Source organism: Perissodus microlepis, chromosome 3, assembly GCF_051167445.1.
Source record: "Perissodus microlepis isolate ML-2025 ecotype Zambia chromosome 3, ASM5116744v1, whole genome shotgun sequence".
NCBI lineage: Eukaryota > Metazoa > Chordata > Actinopteri > Cichliformes > Cichlidae > Perissodus > Perissodus microlepis.
In genome coordinates this window covers 20,950,981-20,965,540 of record NC_140463.1, presented here as the reverse complement: position 1 = coordinate 20,965,540, position 14,560 = coordinate 20,950,981, and the positions used below count along the sequence as shown (strand labels likewise).

The 14,560-nt window shown below is 39.5% G+C and overlaps 1 protein-coding gene across 1 annotated transcript in view; it reads left to right on the top strand.

Annotated features, from left to right (window-relative positions):
- The window catches only part of LOC146390481 (serine/threonine-protein kinase 26-like), a 55,813-nt gene extending 41,389 nt beyond the window's left edge, over positions 1-14,424 (top strand). The window contains exons 2-12 of the mRNA XM_084923529.1: positions 215-283; positions 456-617; positions 820-876; positions 1,306-1,414; positions 2,337-2,494; positions 8,591-8,776; positions 10,961-11,103; positions 11,206-11,311; positions 11,719-11,775; positions 11,995-12,122; positions 12,359-14,424. Coding sequence (XP_084779655.1) covers positions 215-283; positions 456-617; positions 820-876; positions 1,306-1,414; positions 2,337-2,494; positions 8,591-8,776; positions 10,961-11,103; positions 11,206-11,311; positions 11,719-11,775; positions 11,995-12,122; positions 12,359-12,374 — 1,191 coding nt within the window. The 3' untranslated portion in view covers positions 12,375-14,424. The remainder of the gene's footprint in view (positions 1-214; positions 284-455; positions 618-819; positions 877-1,305; positions 1,415-2,336; positions 2,495-8,590; positions 8,777-10,960; positions 11,104-11,205; positions 11,312-11,718; positions 11,776-11,994; positions 12,123-12,358) is intronic.
- The last annotated feature ends 136 nt before the right edge of the window (positions 14,425-14,560 follow it).

Here is a 14,560-nt window from a genome sequence, read left to right as displayed (position 1 = left end):
TGTCTGTCCAATATTCCCAGCATGCAAATGACTTAAGATATCTGCTTCTGGATATTAGAAATGATAGAAATGTGTTTTTAATCTATTTGCAAATGAGCAGCATGAGTCTGTTTGTGTTTCAGCCCGTGTGGTGCTCTGCATTTATCTTAATTTGTTTATTATTTTTATTATTATTATTATGGAGCTGTTAACTCTTTGTTCTTCCTCTCCTCAGAGTACTCAGCTCGATCCAGAGGAGCTGTTCACTAAATTGGATCGCATTGGAAAAGGATCTTTTGGAGAGGTGGGTGTAATTTATTATTTTTTGTCATCTTCTCTCCTAGATTCACTTCTTTTTTCCCCTCATTTTTATTCTTCATCACCTCTCTCTTTCTCTTCTTCCTCTCCTGGTGATCCTCTTTTGTTTTCTTACGTCCATGTTTTTTCACTTCTCTGCCTCCCGTTCCCTCCTGCAGGTCTTCAAAGGAATCGATAATCGCACTCAGAGCGTCGTCGCCATCAAAACGATCGATCTGGAGGAGGCCGAGGATGAAATCGAAGACATCCAGCAGGAGATCACGGTGCTCAGTCAGTGCGACAGTCCGTACATCACCAAGTACTACGGCTCCTACCTGAAGGTAAAGCGGATATTTTCATTCAGCCCAGAAGCCGATCTAAGTCAGGTTTAAAAGGAATTCCACGGGAGTGGGGAGGGTTATTTTTCCACGGAAAAATTTTCACCTACTGCGAACTAAGGATTTTTTTTATTCCCAGTATATTGTAGTTGAGTCATTTTTATAGGCACATTGTTGGAAGTTTATTTGTAATTCTGTCTTTCAGGGAAGTAAATTGTGGATCATCATGGAGTATCTTGGAGGGGGCTCAGCACTCGACTTGGTGAGTCTTTATGTCCATTTGTAGAGGATTTATTGTCCATGAAACCTAGTAAGTGAAGTAATATAAAGTAATGACTAGAGCCAATGTTTGTGAGGTCTCACTAATAGATGTAGAAAGCGTTTAATATCCCATCCTTTAGTTTCATCCTCCCTCTTTTGGAGAATTCTCACTTATGAGTATAAACATCTCTTTGCACATAAATACAGAGAAATTAAACTTAAATTTTTTTAAATCAAAATAAAAAACAAAGTTTTTAAAACTCTGTTTAAAATGAGAAAATCTGATTCATTAACATTTGATTGTCTAATTTTCTGTGTTGGGACTTGACTTGATTGAAACTGGAATAGGGTGTGTTTGTGAGCCTCCGGCATATCACAGTGTATTTTATACCCGTGTCATCACTCTGCATGTGTGTGTGTGTGTGTGCAGCTGCGGGCGGGTCCGTTTGATGAGTTTCAGATTGCCACCATGCTGAAGGAGATCCTGAAAGGGCTCGACTACCTGCACTCTGAGAAGAAGATCCACAGAGACATCAAAGGTGCGGCAGGTGCTGGTTAGACTGTAGCACCCGGACCTCCAACACCGATTCAAATATTATATAATTGAAATGAAAGTAAGATTCAGAATCTGAGAATCGGTGCAGGTGTCGGTGCCTTAGGGGAAACAAAACTTCCCACAGTGACGACCTCTTTCATTGGAAGCCAGTCCATTTAATTTACGTCGCAGGATCCATGCAGAAAGCTTTCTTGATCGCTGATCGCTACTTGATTTTCTCACATTTGACAAAAGATTTTCATATTCTGCGAGGCTGTGACACTCGAGCGTTACTGAGCTGGGTATTGAAGTAAACACTGTCATAGAAACAATGAAGAACTTCAACATGTTCTCATTAGCAACTGTGAAACAGCTCTCAGGATGCTGATCCACCCACACAGGCCTGAGAGCAGGTTTAACATGAGGTCTGAGTAGTTTGATTCACCCTGATGTGTTTAAATCATATTTCAGCCTACTTATGGAACAAAATGACTGGGCGTGCATCAGAAGTTAGTGAGGGTGATCTCTGCCTGTGCAGATATTCTTGGAAAAGCGCGGAAAACGATTCTAATGTTCGTCAAACTACGTCTTTATTGATATATACTGATGTGTCCAAAGTCATCTTTAAGAGTACAGGGAAGTCGTCAGAAGGAGGAAATGGAAAAAAATTATTTCAAACCCGTGAAATTGATACTTACTTGATACTTATTCTTTAATATGTGCTAACTTTGTACTCAACATCTTAGCTGTAGGGGTTCAGGATGGCCGCTTTAGTGGAAATCTGGAATTCTTTTGCGATTTTTATACTTAATTTGACAGCATTAGAATCAGAATTACATTTATTGCACAAAATAACTACCATTAGTTGATGATGTTACTCAGTCTGATGATGTTGCAGAAAGGTAAAATTATTTGCTTCTCTGCAGCTGCCAACGTCCTGCTGTCGGAGCAGGGTCAGGTGAAGCTGGCGGACTTCGGAGTGGCAGGTCAGCTGACAGACACGCAGATCAAGAGGGAAACCTTTGTGGGAACGCCATTCTGGATGGCTCCTGAGGTCATCCAGCAGTCCGCCTACGACTCCAAGGTAAGACACCTGTTTATACCGTTGCAGATTTCATAAAGGCCATTCATAATCTTTAGCTTATAACTAGAAGGTAGTTGTGGGAATTTCACAATGCAGAACCACCTCATATTCATTCAAAATGAGCAAACTCTGGCTGTACAAATAAGAGACATTTAGAGGAAGTGTCTTATACAACAGTTCTGCTTGTTTACATCACCCGGACAGCGTGAACTTTTGAAAATGTCCATCAAAACCTGAAGCTTGTACTTCCACTTCCATCTTACAATGAAACTCTAACTTAAAGTCAACAACAGCCATGTAACAATGAGCTTGACCACTCTGCTGAGCATGTGCTTGAAAACAAAAGAAAACTGCCAAATTTGATCAGAATTAAATGTCATTAACATAGTTGCAGTTGTACAAACTGCGTCTGCACGGGACCTGGAGGCATAACACGAAAGAGTTAAATGTAAAACAAACAAAATACTTTCTATTGTGCTGCCCTTCTTCACATCCACTCAGCTCCTCTTGGAAACTGTAATTATCCAATTATGTCTGAGGTGCCATAAGTATGCAAGGCACGACAGTCATACCTTTCTATATATGTCTTATTTGCACAAAAGGACAGTAGGCAAAGCATGTTTCACATTTATTTTTAGACTTTATTTTGTTGTTGTTGCTTTTTGCATATAGTTTTTGGGTGTGTTTTTCCAAAAAATATACGCTAAAATTTGATTTCATTTAAGAGCTTGCACATACTGGTGTATTAGCTATACTGTTAATTTAGGCATTACCCTAATATTGGGTGGTTGTCTAATAAATTTGTTAAACTTGAGAGAAAATTATTTTCTCATAAGTTTAATGACTTTGGGCAAGGTTCACAACAAAATAAAGTATAAAACTAGTCTTATGTTAAGCTAATAGCTTTTCATAGTCAAAAATACAAACGCTAAGGAATGGAGAAACCTGTGCTTGTTAGCATGTTAGCATGCATTTCTAGCTAAAGGCCTGATTGTGATGCTGCATTGGTAGTCGTAGTTGCTACACAGAGATTTGCCGACGTTCTTCTACCTGTTGTAGCTGCATAGTGTCACAAGTGGGGCAGCTCTTGTGTAGTGTTTTTTTATTTTTTTATTGGAGCTTTAGCTTAGCTCATGCCTCTGAGAAGATAGAATTTCAATAAGCCGTGAACGTGAGAACTGGAAAGAACAAAAACTGTTTTTTTCTTCACGATTCTTCCTCTCACCCTGCGACCTGCACATAGTGTCCTCACTGTCAGGTGAAATGGTAAGTGGCCTGGTGCTTATGTAGTGCTTTTCTACTCAATTTGAGCACGCATTTTTACTGTAACTGAGGAGTCAAAGCATTTTTTACTGCAAACCACATTCACCCATTCACACAGTACTTTATTCAGTACCTTTAAGCACTTTAAAACTAACAAAATCACTGCAGTGGATGCATTTAGGACAATTTGTGCTCCGGTGTCTTGCACAAAGACATGACTGGAGGAGCTGGGATCAAACCACTGACCTTCCAGTTAATAGACAGCCCCCTCCAGGCGATCATGGTTATATTGGTAGCATACCCTTAATATCGGTCAGTCTGCATAGCTGAAGACGTACACAACCAGGCACCAGTGTGGTACCATTAGTCCTGCATAAGGTCAGGTTTAACAGCTGTGTGCTGTATTTAGCAAGTAGTAAAAAGACAGAACCTTATTAGCCCCAAAAGAGAAAGTAGAAATCACAGACACAAAAACTATGAGGGACGTAATTAAAACATGATATAGCTGAAAGTTAAACTTTAATGCGACAGTCTTTACGGCAGTGGTGTTAGCGGTTATATCAGAGTTTAGCGTAGCATTAGCAGCAACTCCAAACTCTCATCATCCTCAAACATCTGTCTTGTTAATTATATGGTTTTTAAATATGCCCACACTTCTCTTTTTGTTTGTTTGAGGAACTGAGTAATTACATTCTATTCTATTCCATTAAGTTCTATGAGGAAAACTGAAGACTGTGCACATTTTAGCTGAGTAAGTCTTTGACACCTTGTTTTGTTTGCCTCAGCCTGAAGCGAAGTTTCGGAAATAACTCTTCTCTTGCCTTAAGCATATTGACGCACAGTCTAACCTCTTGAAGCCTACAGGGGTTAGGAGTAGGATTTCAGTTTGCTCTAACTCCCTTTTTATTTATTACTATTACCTATGCGCAACACCTGAAAAGCCTTTAACAGAAAACTTCTAATCAGTGTTTGAGACTTATTTTGAAAGAACCATCTTTTAGATTAGTGCAAATTTTCCTAGTTAATTCAAACAGCACCTATCCTTATACCAAGACAGGCATATCTCACCCTTTAAAAGTCCACCAGGTCTTAAAAAATAAAAACAATAGACTATCCAGCTTTGTGATTTTCCTCCTACTCTGTTTGCGTGTTGCTGTAGCAACCCAACACATGTGGATTTGTTGTTGTGGCCCACTTTGCATTATTTCCACAGTCCTCTAGGGTTTATTTGCATCCAGTAGAGACGCTGCTGCCATTGTGGCAATTTTAGCTTTTATTTGATGAGGATGAGGATGATGATGATGATCGTCCACTTGGTCCCCAGTTTAGAAGGGATTCCCTCACCGTGTCCTTTGTTTGTGTATCAAAACAATGACTTCAGCAGTGAATGGAGTTAGAAATGCACCTTGCACCTGCTGGCATCAAACACGCAGGTTTTGATGCAAGTCACAGAGCAAACAAAACTGATGAAATTTGTATAAAGAGGCGGAGCTGCTTTCTGTCTGCTTGTTTTATGAGTGTGTTCTTTGGAAATAAGGCAGATCCATTAGGGTGTTTTCACTTGACCTCTTGATGTGGTTTGGTTCATGTGTCTTTGTGCGTATATATAACGCTGCCTTCATGTGCCTTTGTGATTTATATTGTGTATTTTGGCCTTAGAGGGATCAGGTAACAAAAAAGGTCTATAAATGATCTAGAAATGTGACCAAAACCTAATTTAAGCCGGACTCGTTCATTATCTCTCTGGCACAGTTTAATTGCTCAAATATCTGCAGGAGACCATCATTTAAAGCAGGGGTCCCCAATCTCAGTCCACGAGGGCCGGTGTCCCTGCAGGTTTTAGATCTCACCCTGGGTCAACACACCTGAATCACACGATTAGTTCATTACCAGGCCTCTGGAGAACTTCAAGACATGTTGAGAAGGTAATTTATCCATTTAAATCAGCTGTGATGGATCAAGGACACATCTGAAACCTGCAGGGACACCGGCCCTCGTGGACTGAGATTAGGGACCCCTGATTTAAAGGGTTTTTTTTTTTTTTAAGTTTTAAAGGAATAATCATGTAGTTTGTGAAAAACAAAAACAGGTTCAAGTATGAATGAATGTTTGAGTCTGTACTGTTTTGTTTTTTTTTGTTTTTAAAACCCTCTTTAAAGGGAAGGAAGACAAAGTGCAACTTGTTGAAATACCGAAGGCGGTTTGGAGACTTCGCCAACGGTTACGTAAATGTAACCTGAGAAGTTAGAACAAGCCTGCAAACAGAAGACAGCCATTGTACTTTGCAGTGTGTGTGTGTGTGTGTGTGTGTGTGTGTGTGTGTGTGTGTGTGTGTGTGTGTGTGTGTGTGTGTGTGTGTGTTGCCTAATCTCATATCAGTCTCGGTCACAGACTGTCAGTTGTCCTATTAATACATCAACCATGTGACTTTGACCAGAGGTATTTGAATCTCCGCACCATTTACAGAAGCACTTCCTCTGTCATCCAGCAGTATTTTCAACTTTCTCAAAATAATCTTGTTAGTTGATGTTACAGCCACTCATAACCCATAATTCAGTTATATTTCTAAGAAGTCTTGCCCTGTTTTTCAGTGACTGGCCTGAACAGCCATTAGCGTGAGAGCAGTGTAAATACAGAGGAGAAGCCTGCCAGAGGCTGATACAGGACAGTGACATGACCGAGAAATGTAAATGTTTTTACAAGTTGAATATGTTTCTTTAACTCTGCCCTACTGTTTGCCACTAACACCACAGTTTCCTGTGGGGTTTAATCCGTAGAAGTAAAAAAAAAAAAAAAAGCAGACAGGAAGTGGGGGGAACCTCAGCTAGATCGAACTATAGATAAGTGTAAGGGTTCATCTGATGCACAGATCAGCTGCTCTGCATCACTGGTTGTATTAGAGGTGGAAGAGGCTTGGATCGCCTTTTTTATTTCTTTATCTATTTTTTAAATAATAGTGGTCTGCCTCCAGCTAGGTTAATAGTTCAAAAAGGTGGTGCCTCCTACACTTTATGTTGTGTTGAGCTACAGGTGAGAGTTGTGCATACAGTCACCTGGATAGTTTTTGTTTATTCTTCTACTTAAAAAAATAAAAACCTTTCCAGGCACAGAACAAATTTTTGTTAAATCCTTCTACATATCACAGAATTTATGACATTACATTAGAGAAAAGAAAACACTGCAAAAGCTAAAAAATAAATAAATACATAAATGATGAAACAAAGCAGACATGTTATTGGGGAAACAATAATGCAATGTTCGACCTGATGAAGTGACAAGCTAGCAGTAAATGGCTAACATGAATATACAGTATTATATGAATCACTGATTAAAACACACGTTACCTCGTCTTGTTTTCCTCTCACAACAATGATGAAATCTGTGCTTCTTTTAAGCGTGCCTCAGTGCAGTCCTTTGCATGTCTTGGTTTTTGTTTCTTCTGCCAGTGGTCCGTCACGATATTGTGTCCCCAGAAACCTTTCTGTTTTTGCCCTGTCTTTCTTCCCTCACACCCAATCTGTCACGGCACATTGCTGTTCCTGGTTTGTGCCAATATGAATAAAATTTTATTCTACTTTCTCTGTATTTTTAGTGCTTTTGCAGCATTTTTCTATTTGCTGGAGTTTTATTCGTTTTTTTTGAGTGCAACTTAACGGGACCCAGACTCAGACACAAATTTGGTCTTTTTCCTCTTTAGATGGAAGAAATCTAATAAAACCTTATCATGAATAATCTCTAGATGAGTAGTTTTCTCATTTTTGTAGGTATTTATTGAGGATTAACTTGTTTTCTACCATTTGGTGTCCGTGTGTGTGTGTGTGTGTGTGTGTGTGTGTGTGTGTGTGTGTGTGTGTGTGTGTATTCCTGCCACATGCTGCCATATGGTCAGTGTGACTGTAATGGAGCTGGCAGAGTTAACAGTCAAATAGTGACTGAGCATCCTGTAGTAATGTGACCCTGAACAGCACTGCTACAGCTGAAGTCTGTGTGTCTGTGTGTGTGCATATATAAGACAATGTCTGCTTCTTGCCTGGTCTGCCACATGATTGTTAGAGCAAGTTGAGAAGATGGGATATTCAATCGTTCATGCATGAGTAACTGTTCTGTGTGTATGTGTGTGTGGACGGGTATTAACATCTTCATGGGGACCAAAAAATTGTAGTTTACTATACTTGTGGGGACAAACAGCCCTCGTGGGGACCAAAATCACGGTCCCCACAAGTTTGAAGGCATTTTTGAGACTCAAAATGTGGTTTTAGTGTCAGGTTGAAAATTAAGTTATGGTTAGGTTTAGGGTAAGGGTCAGGGTTAAGCATTCATTTTTGATGGTTAGGGTAAGCAGCTAGGGAAAGCATTATGTCAATGAGATGTCCCCACAAGGATATAAATACAGGTGTGTGTGTGTGTGTGTGTGTGTGTGTGTGTGTGTGTGTGTGTGTGTGTGTGTTCCTCCTTACCAGCTTGACATATGTTTAGTGGGTGTCACAGCCACCGTGCAAACAGAAAGTCAGCCTGACTCAGCATGTTGGCTTGTTTCTGCCTTTATGTATTAATAGCTGTGCAGCCTGTATTCCTGTATCAAAATTGTGCTAAAATAATCTTTACCCAATCACATGAATGTTTAAAGTCATTTATAAGGTTAAAAAAAAATTCAGATTCCTTCATGTGTCTCTGTCAGTTTGTTGTTAAGAATACAAAATCCCCTGTGTTGTCTGGGTATGAGTATGTCTGCTTTACATAGCCATAATCCACCTATAAACATACAAAAAGTCTGTTTAAAACTTTGATCACTGTCAATAACATGTAAATGTGTTTATTGTTTGCCCCTCCCAGGCAGATATTTGGTCGCTGGGCATCACGGCCATCGAGCTCGCCAAGGGGGAACCGCCGAACTCCGACATGCATCCAATGCGAGTGCTCTTCCACATCCCCAAATCCCCTCCTCCAACACTGACTGGTGATTTCTCCAAAAGCTTCAAAGAGTTCACAGAGGCTTGCCTCAACAAGGACCCTTCTTTTGTAAGACTCACAGCTGACACACGCATTTAATGCAATAAACCTTTGGGGGTTTTGTAATTTAAAAGTATTTAGCTGCCATATCCTTTGAGTTCTATTCACATTAAAAATCTATGTTATTTTAACACTGGTGGAAAGTGCTTAAAATTTTCTCTCTGCATTTCTGTGACATTTCTGGTTTTACTTTAGCGCTTTTTCCCTTTAATTCCTACTTGGAGTAATCCATATTTCTCTTTTCTGAACTAAGTAATTTCTGTCACATTTCGCTCCTGCTTGTCGAACAAAATAACTCTTTGTGCATCAGAAGTTAGTGAGGGTGGTCTCTGCCCTTGGGAAAAACCCAGAAACGATCCCAATGGTTGTCAAACCGTGTCTTTATTGATATATACTGAGGCATCAAATGCCATTGAGTGTACAGGAGAGGTCGTCAGATCTTGTTTTTATGGGGAAAGAGTTAGAGCAGTTGCATTTATGTGACCAACAGTGTTGGTAACTCTCTGAGGTCGTTTTTTTTCTTTTCTTTTTCAATTACCCAAAATAAGCTGCCTTGTATGTTTTGTTGTAAACCCAGAGTTGATGTAGCCTTCTGTACATTTACCTCTAAATGTACTGAGTTTAACTCACTGCTTAGCGTTTTGATATTTGCAGCATTTCTTTCACCACATCACGAGAAACTAGCTTTGATTTCCCTTAATTTAGCCCACTCGGTCTGTTTGTAGCTGGCTGATGGAGCTCCTTACTAGCTGACAGTGTAAAAGATGCGATGTTATTATAGCTAGCTAAAACTCAGTGTGGAACATACAGTTTAGTTGACTCAAATAAAATAAAAAAATTAACTTTTGAAAAAAATGAAAACTAAGTGAAACAATTTTGTGAACTTCCTAGAGAACTAACTAAGCTAAAATAAAAATGTAAAGGAAAACATCCTTAGTTTTAGTTACTGTTAGTTTGTGAGTCACCGAAAGACTCTGGAGGTCTATGAGACAATGACACATTATGAGTCACCTGCTTTCAAAAAGTTCACTGTTTTTTATTGCAATACCTCGACTAATTTTTCCCCTAATCTTGCCTCTGGCACGTGCGTTTGTCACTGTTCAGCTAGAAAGAAGTCTGAGAAACTGAATAACATTATGAGCAGCATCCAGAGACAGATTGTAACAAGTTCCAGATGGCAGTCGCTTCCAGGTGTCAAACCTGGGCTACGTTTGGCGTTTACAGCTCATTTATGGACCTAGAAGTTGTGTTAGCTCAACGTGGTCCAGGTATCGCCACACACCTGACATCTGGCTGATATAAGGTGAACCTGGGGCTGAGTTAATGTAGCCTGAGTCAACACCATCTGCTTCCCAGCTGGGCCCACCGGGGTGTGGGAAGCACTTGGATAAGTGGCGCTGGTGTCAATACTTAGGCACTATTTACAGTGTTCTGTATACTTACTAGCAAAGCTTACGAGTTCAATTTCCTGGCAGTGACGAGGCTGTCGGTATACACGTCTTAGACTGTGTTTACATTAGCTAGTAATATGAATAACTAGCACAGCTAAGGAAGTTAGTTTACATTTGTACTAATGTTGTATCAGTCATAAATGTTAGCATTTTCTGCTGTAGGGAGAGACACGCTACCACATATGTGGCTTTATTGACCCCAGATTATTCATAAGCTGTGTCAGTGTTGGGAAATGGTAGCATGGACTGGGACTTCTATTGTGCGTTTTTACTCTGATTGAGCACACAGAGTGCTTTCTGCTAAAAGTCCCATTCATGCAGCCTGTAATATCTAACAATCACCCACACACAAACTCTATTGGGCATCAAGGGCAACTTAGGCTTCTGATTGGTGGCTTTACCTGCTGGGCCGCCATCCTTGTAAACTCCCCCTTTAGTATTTTGTGAGCTTGGCGCAGATGGCTTCATTTCCTACAGTTAGGGTGGTTTGAATATTTCAGGACAGCTTCCCTGTTCTCTGTGTGTGTGATTCACGTTGGATCCTGCTGCCCCCTGCTGGTCACTTCTGTTTTCAGCCTATCTTTCTGATATTCTTTTTCTCCATCTCCTCCAGGAAAGCTGAAGCTTTTTTAACTTTTCATCTTAAATCTATAGACTAATAACATCATGACCTGTTTTGGGTTTTTTTTTATCTCTTTTCTAAAAATAAAAAAAAAATAAAATCAGTTTTCTTGTCCTGCAGCGTCCCACAGCCAAGGAGCTGCTCAAACACAAGTTCATCGTCAAACACTGCAAGAAGACGTCCTATCTCAGTGAGCTGATTGACAGGTACAGGAGGTGGAAGGAGGAGGACCACAGTGACAACAGTTCAGACGACTCTGACAGGTATTGTCTCTTGATTTAGCTGGAACTTCGTCTTCAGGTGTGTGTGAGCAGAGAGGTCCGACATCTATCTGTGCATTTAAATGTGTTAATTTTTTCTTTAAGTGAATCTAGTAATAAGGAAAACAACGAGTCTCCAGAGTGGTCCTTCACCACTGTCCGTAAGAAGAAGCAGGACAAGTCAGATAGCAGGACCATCCTCAATGGAAATGTTAGTACCACCTGTGTGTGTTACTTTGTTTTTTAACTTGTAGTTGTTTTTACTTGTATTTTAAAGTCAAATCAGAAGTCTGGTCCATAATGGTCTCGCTAGTAATGCCTCAGTCTCAATCATCTAGCCTGACCAGCCACTTTATTAGTTACACCTTGCTAGTACAGGGTTGGACCCACTTTTTGGAATTCTGCAGTGTGTTTTCAAAGTACTTCTGCTCAATGTTAATACAGAGAAAACCTGCTTATGTGTCATTCACACTGCGCAGATGACAGGTTGCACCCTTTGCAATGTGTACACACTTCAGACATTTTTTTTTTTTAATGCAATATGAGGAAGTCGGAGGTCAGTATAACTTAGATTCTCACCGTCTTTTGTTTTCTTGTGCTCTTCATCCTTGGGTTCAGGATCAGATGAGTAAATCTGCCAGTCTCACCACAGTCATCTCCCCCGTCTTCACAGAGGTTGGTATACACAAGTCTCCTAAACATCAATACACTCATCCTTTTGTTTCAGACACTGTTTTTGGGACCAGGGAATATGTAGTTATCCTGCCATTGATTTTGGGCTTTTGTGCTGATTTTTGTTGGAGGGTTTTGTGGTAACCTGAGAGAAGTGAGCTAAAATTAAAAAAAAAAAAAAGATTTTCAAAAATGATTCTTATTGTTCAACTTCTTCTGTAGTTGAAGCAACAGCACAAGGAGCACTCTGAGCAGCGGTTGGCCATCGAGGAGCTGGAACGCAACATTCGAATAGCTGAAGATATCTGTCCAGGCATCACGGACAAGATGGTCACGCATATCATTGCCAGGTACCAGAAGTGTAACCTTTTCTAAATACAGCGTTGCATTCCTGTTTCTTTCAATTATTTATGACAACCTTCTCTCATTACTCAATTTCTTTTATTGGAAGTTAATTCTCTTATTTATGCCAGAATATGATGCTTTTATTTGCCCTTCGTCCTGTTTCTTTCTCCCTCTTTTACATTATTCAGAACAGAACATTTGTATCCTCCTTCATTTGTTAACCAAATATCTTCCTCCTCAGATACACAACAAATTGAAAGACGGATGAATCGACCCAGGAAAAAGAAAAAACATGAAGAGGGAGAGACTGTGTTTCCTTTACGGTGACGCTGCTGGATGATGAAAATAAGGCAGATTTGCTGTGCAGTATCTGCTTGCTGTACACACACATCTCAACACACACTCACACGCATGCACGCACACACACTACCAATGTAATATATACACTATATTATACATATAAATTCCCTGCTGCTGGTTGAAAACCTTTTATCTCCCTATGGTTAATTAAAAAAAAAAAAAAATCCACAACAATAACGAAAATAAAATCTGATGTATAGCTTTTATTTCTGATCTGCCTTTACCATAATGTGCCTTAGTTCTTTTTGTTATCAGTCATTTTCTACATTTTCTGCTGTCACTTGTTTTCTTAAGAGGTTTTTGTAGAAATGGCTCACGAAGAAAATGTAATACCAAAGAAGGTTCTCGTCCATCAGCAGTGGTATGTTTTTGTGTCATGAGTTGCCTGGAGTCTGTAGATGTCTTTATTCTTGTTTAGTAGCACTTGAGACAGATGATATGCCAATATTACATTTGTTTTTTATTTTTGTTTTTCAGTAATGTCTTTCAGTTACAGTTCCCTGATCCCAGAATTCATTCAAGGTGGTTTCTGTTAAAGCAGTGTAGATCCTTCAGTTTTACTGTTTTGTACAGCGACTTTCTTGAATATTCAAGGTGAAAAGCCTCCTACTCTAAAATGGTACAAATGTGGGGAATTTATGGAACTTTTTAATGTCCAAATGTTCCTAAACTTTTATTTCCCCATCAAGTTTAACAGCTTATCTCCAGTTTTGAGAGCTACCAGTCTCTGGCTAGCTTGGCTAGGTAGCCAGTTGCTTGTTAACTGGTAGGCTAGCTGTTATTGTAGCTACCCAAAGTTGCTGGCAAGATGTGAGTAGTTAAAATGCTGAAAATGGCTGCCATGTGAATAAGGCTGGTTTAGTTACTTTTAGTAACAAAGCCACTGGCAGCACACAACTGTTAGTCCAGATTTATTTTGTTATGTTAGTCTTGCTAGCCAAATAGTTAGTAGCTTGCTAAACAGTAAGCTAGATAGCTGTTGTTGTTACTGCCCTTCTCTAATTAGCAGCAGTTAAGGCTTTAATCACAGAGGCTTAGAGACCAATCGGTGACCTAGTAGAGGGGGGAAAGAAATGTGTAGTCCCTGATCGATTGGCAAGTGGTTGCTGGAGTGTTCTTGCACTTGCTAGCTTCAATGCAAACCTCCTACCAATTGCTTTGGTTGCTAGCAGATTGCCACAGTTGTTTGTAGTTTGTACGGAAGATGCAAAAATTGTCTACACTGATCAACTACACCAAGTGGTAATGAAACCTTGAAAAATGTGGTGCCAACTGGAAACAAAGAACGTTCCTTTGTAAGTTTTGCCTTACCACTGAAACCAATACATTTCATAAGGCACATGTCCTCTGTTTCCATTAAAATTTTTTCCAGTTTCACTACCACTCGGTGTTTGGTTAGCGTTTGCAGATAAGTCGCCATCTTCCATGCAGACTGCTGGCAACCATGGCAAGCTGCAAGTGACTGAAGCAGTCACGAGTCTTTCAGTGCAACACACTCAATGCAAACACGTTTATCACTTGCCAACTGATTAGGAGGATACACCTTCATTCTTAGCAACTGGAGGTTACCATGCAGTCACTGACCGGTCTTTTTGACTGAGGTACAGGATGTTAAAATGATGAAAATGGCTGCCATTTGGTGAGTGTAACTACGTTTGATAACCCACACCTAGTAAGATTGAAGGAATCTTTTTTTTTTTTTTTTTTTTTTTTTTTAAAGAATACATGTTGACATGTAGTTATGACACAAAGGTCTTCCAGTGGCTGCTTCATTATATGTAGCATTTTGGAAAACTTTCAGATTGTGTCAGAAAGTTTTAAGATATCTTCCTTAATAGACAACATTGGAAAGTAGCGCAGGTTTTTTCAAGGGCATGAAGGGACCTGCAGTTGAAGGTGTTACTGATAGTTTGTACCAAAGACACTATAAAATTCAGTCGCTGTATATTTGTTTTGTTTTTTTATATATATATATATATATATATATATATATATATATATATATATATATATATATATATATATATATATATATATATATATATATATATATATATATATATATATATCTCATAAGGGATAC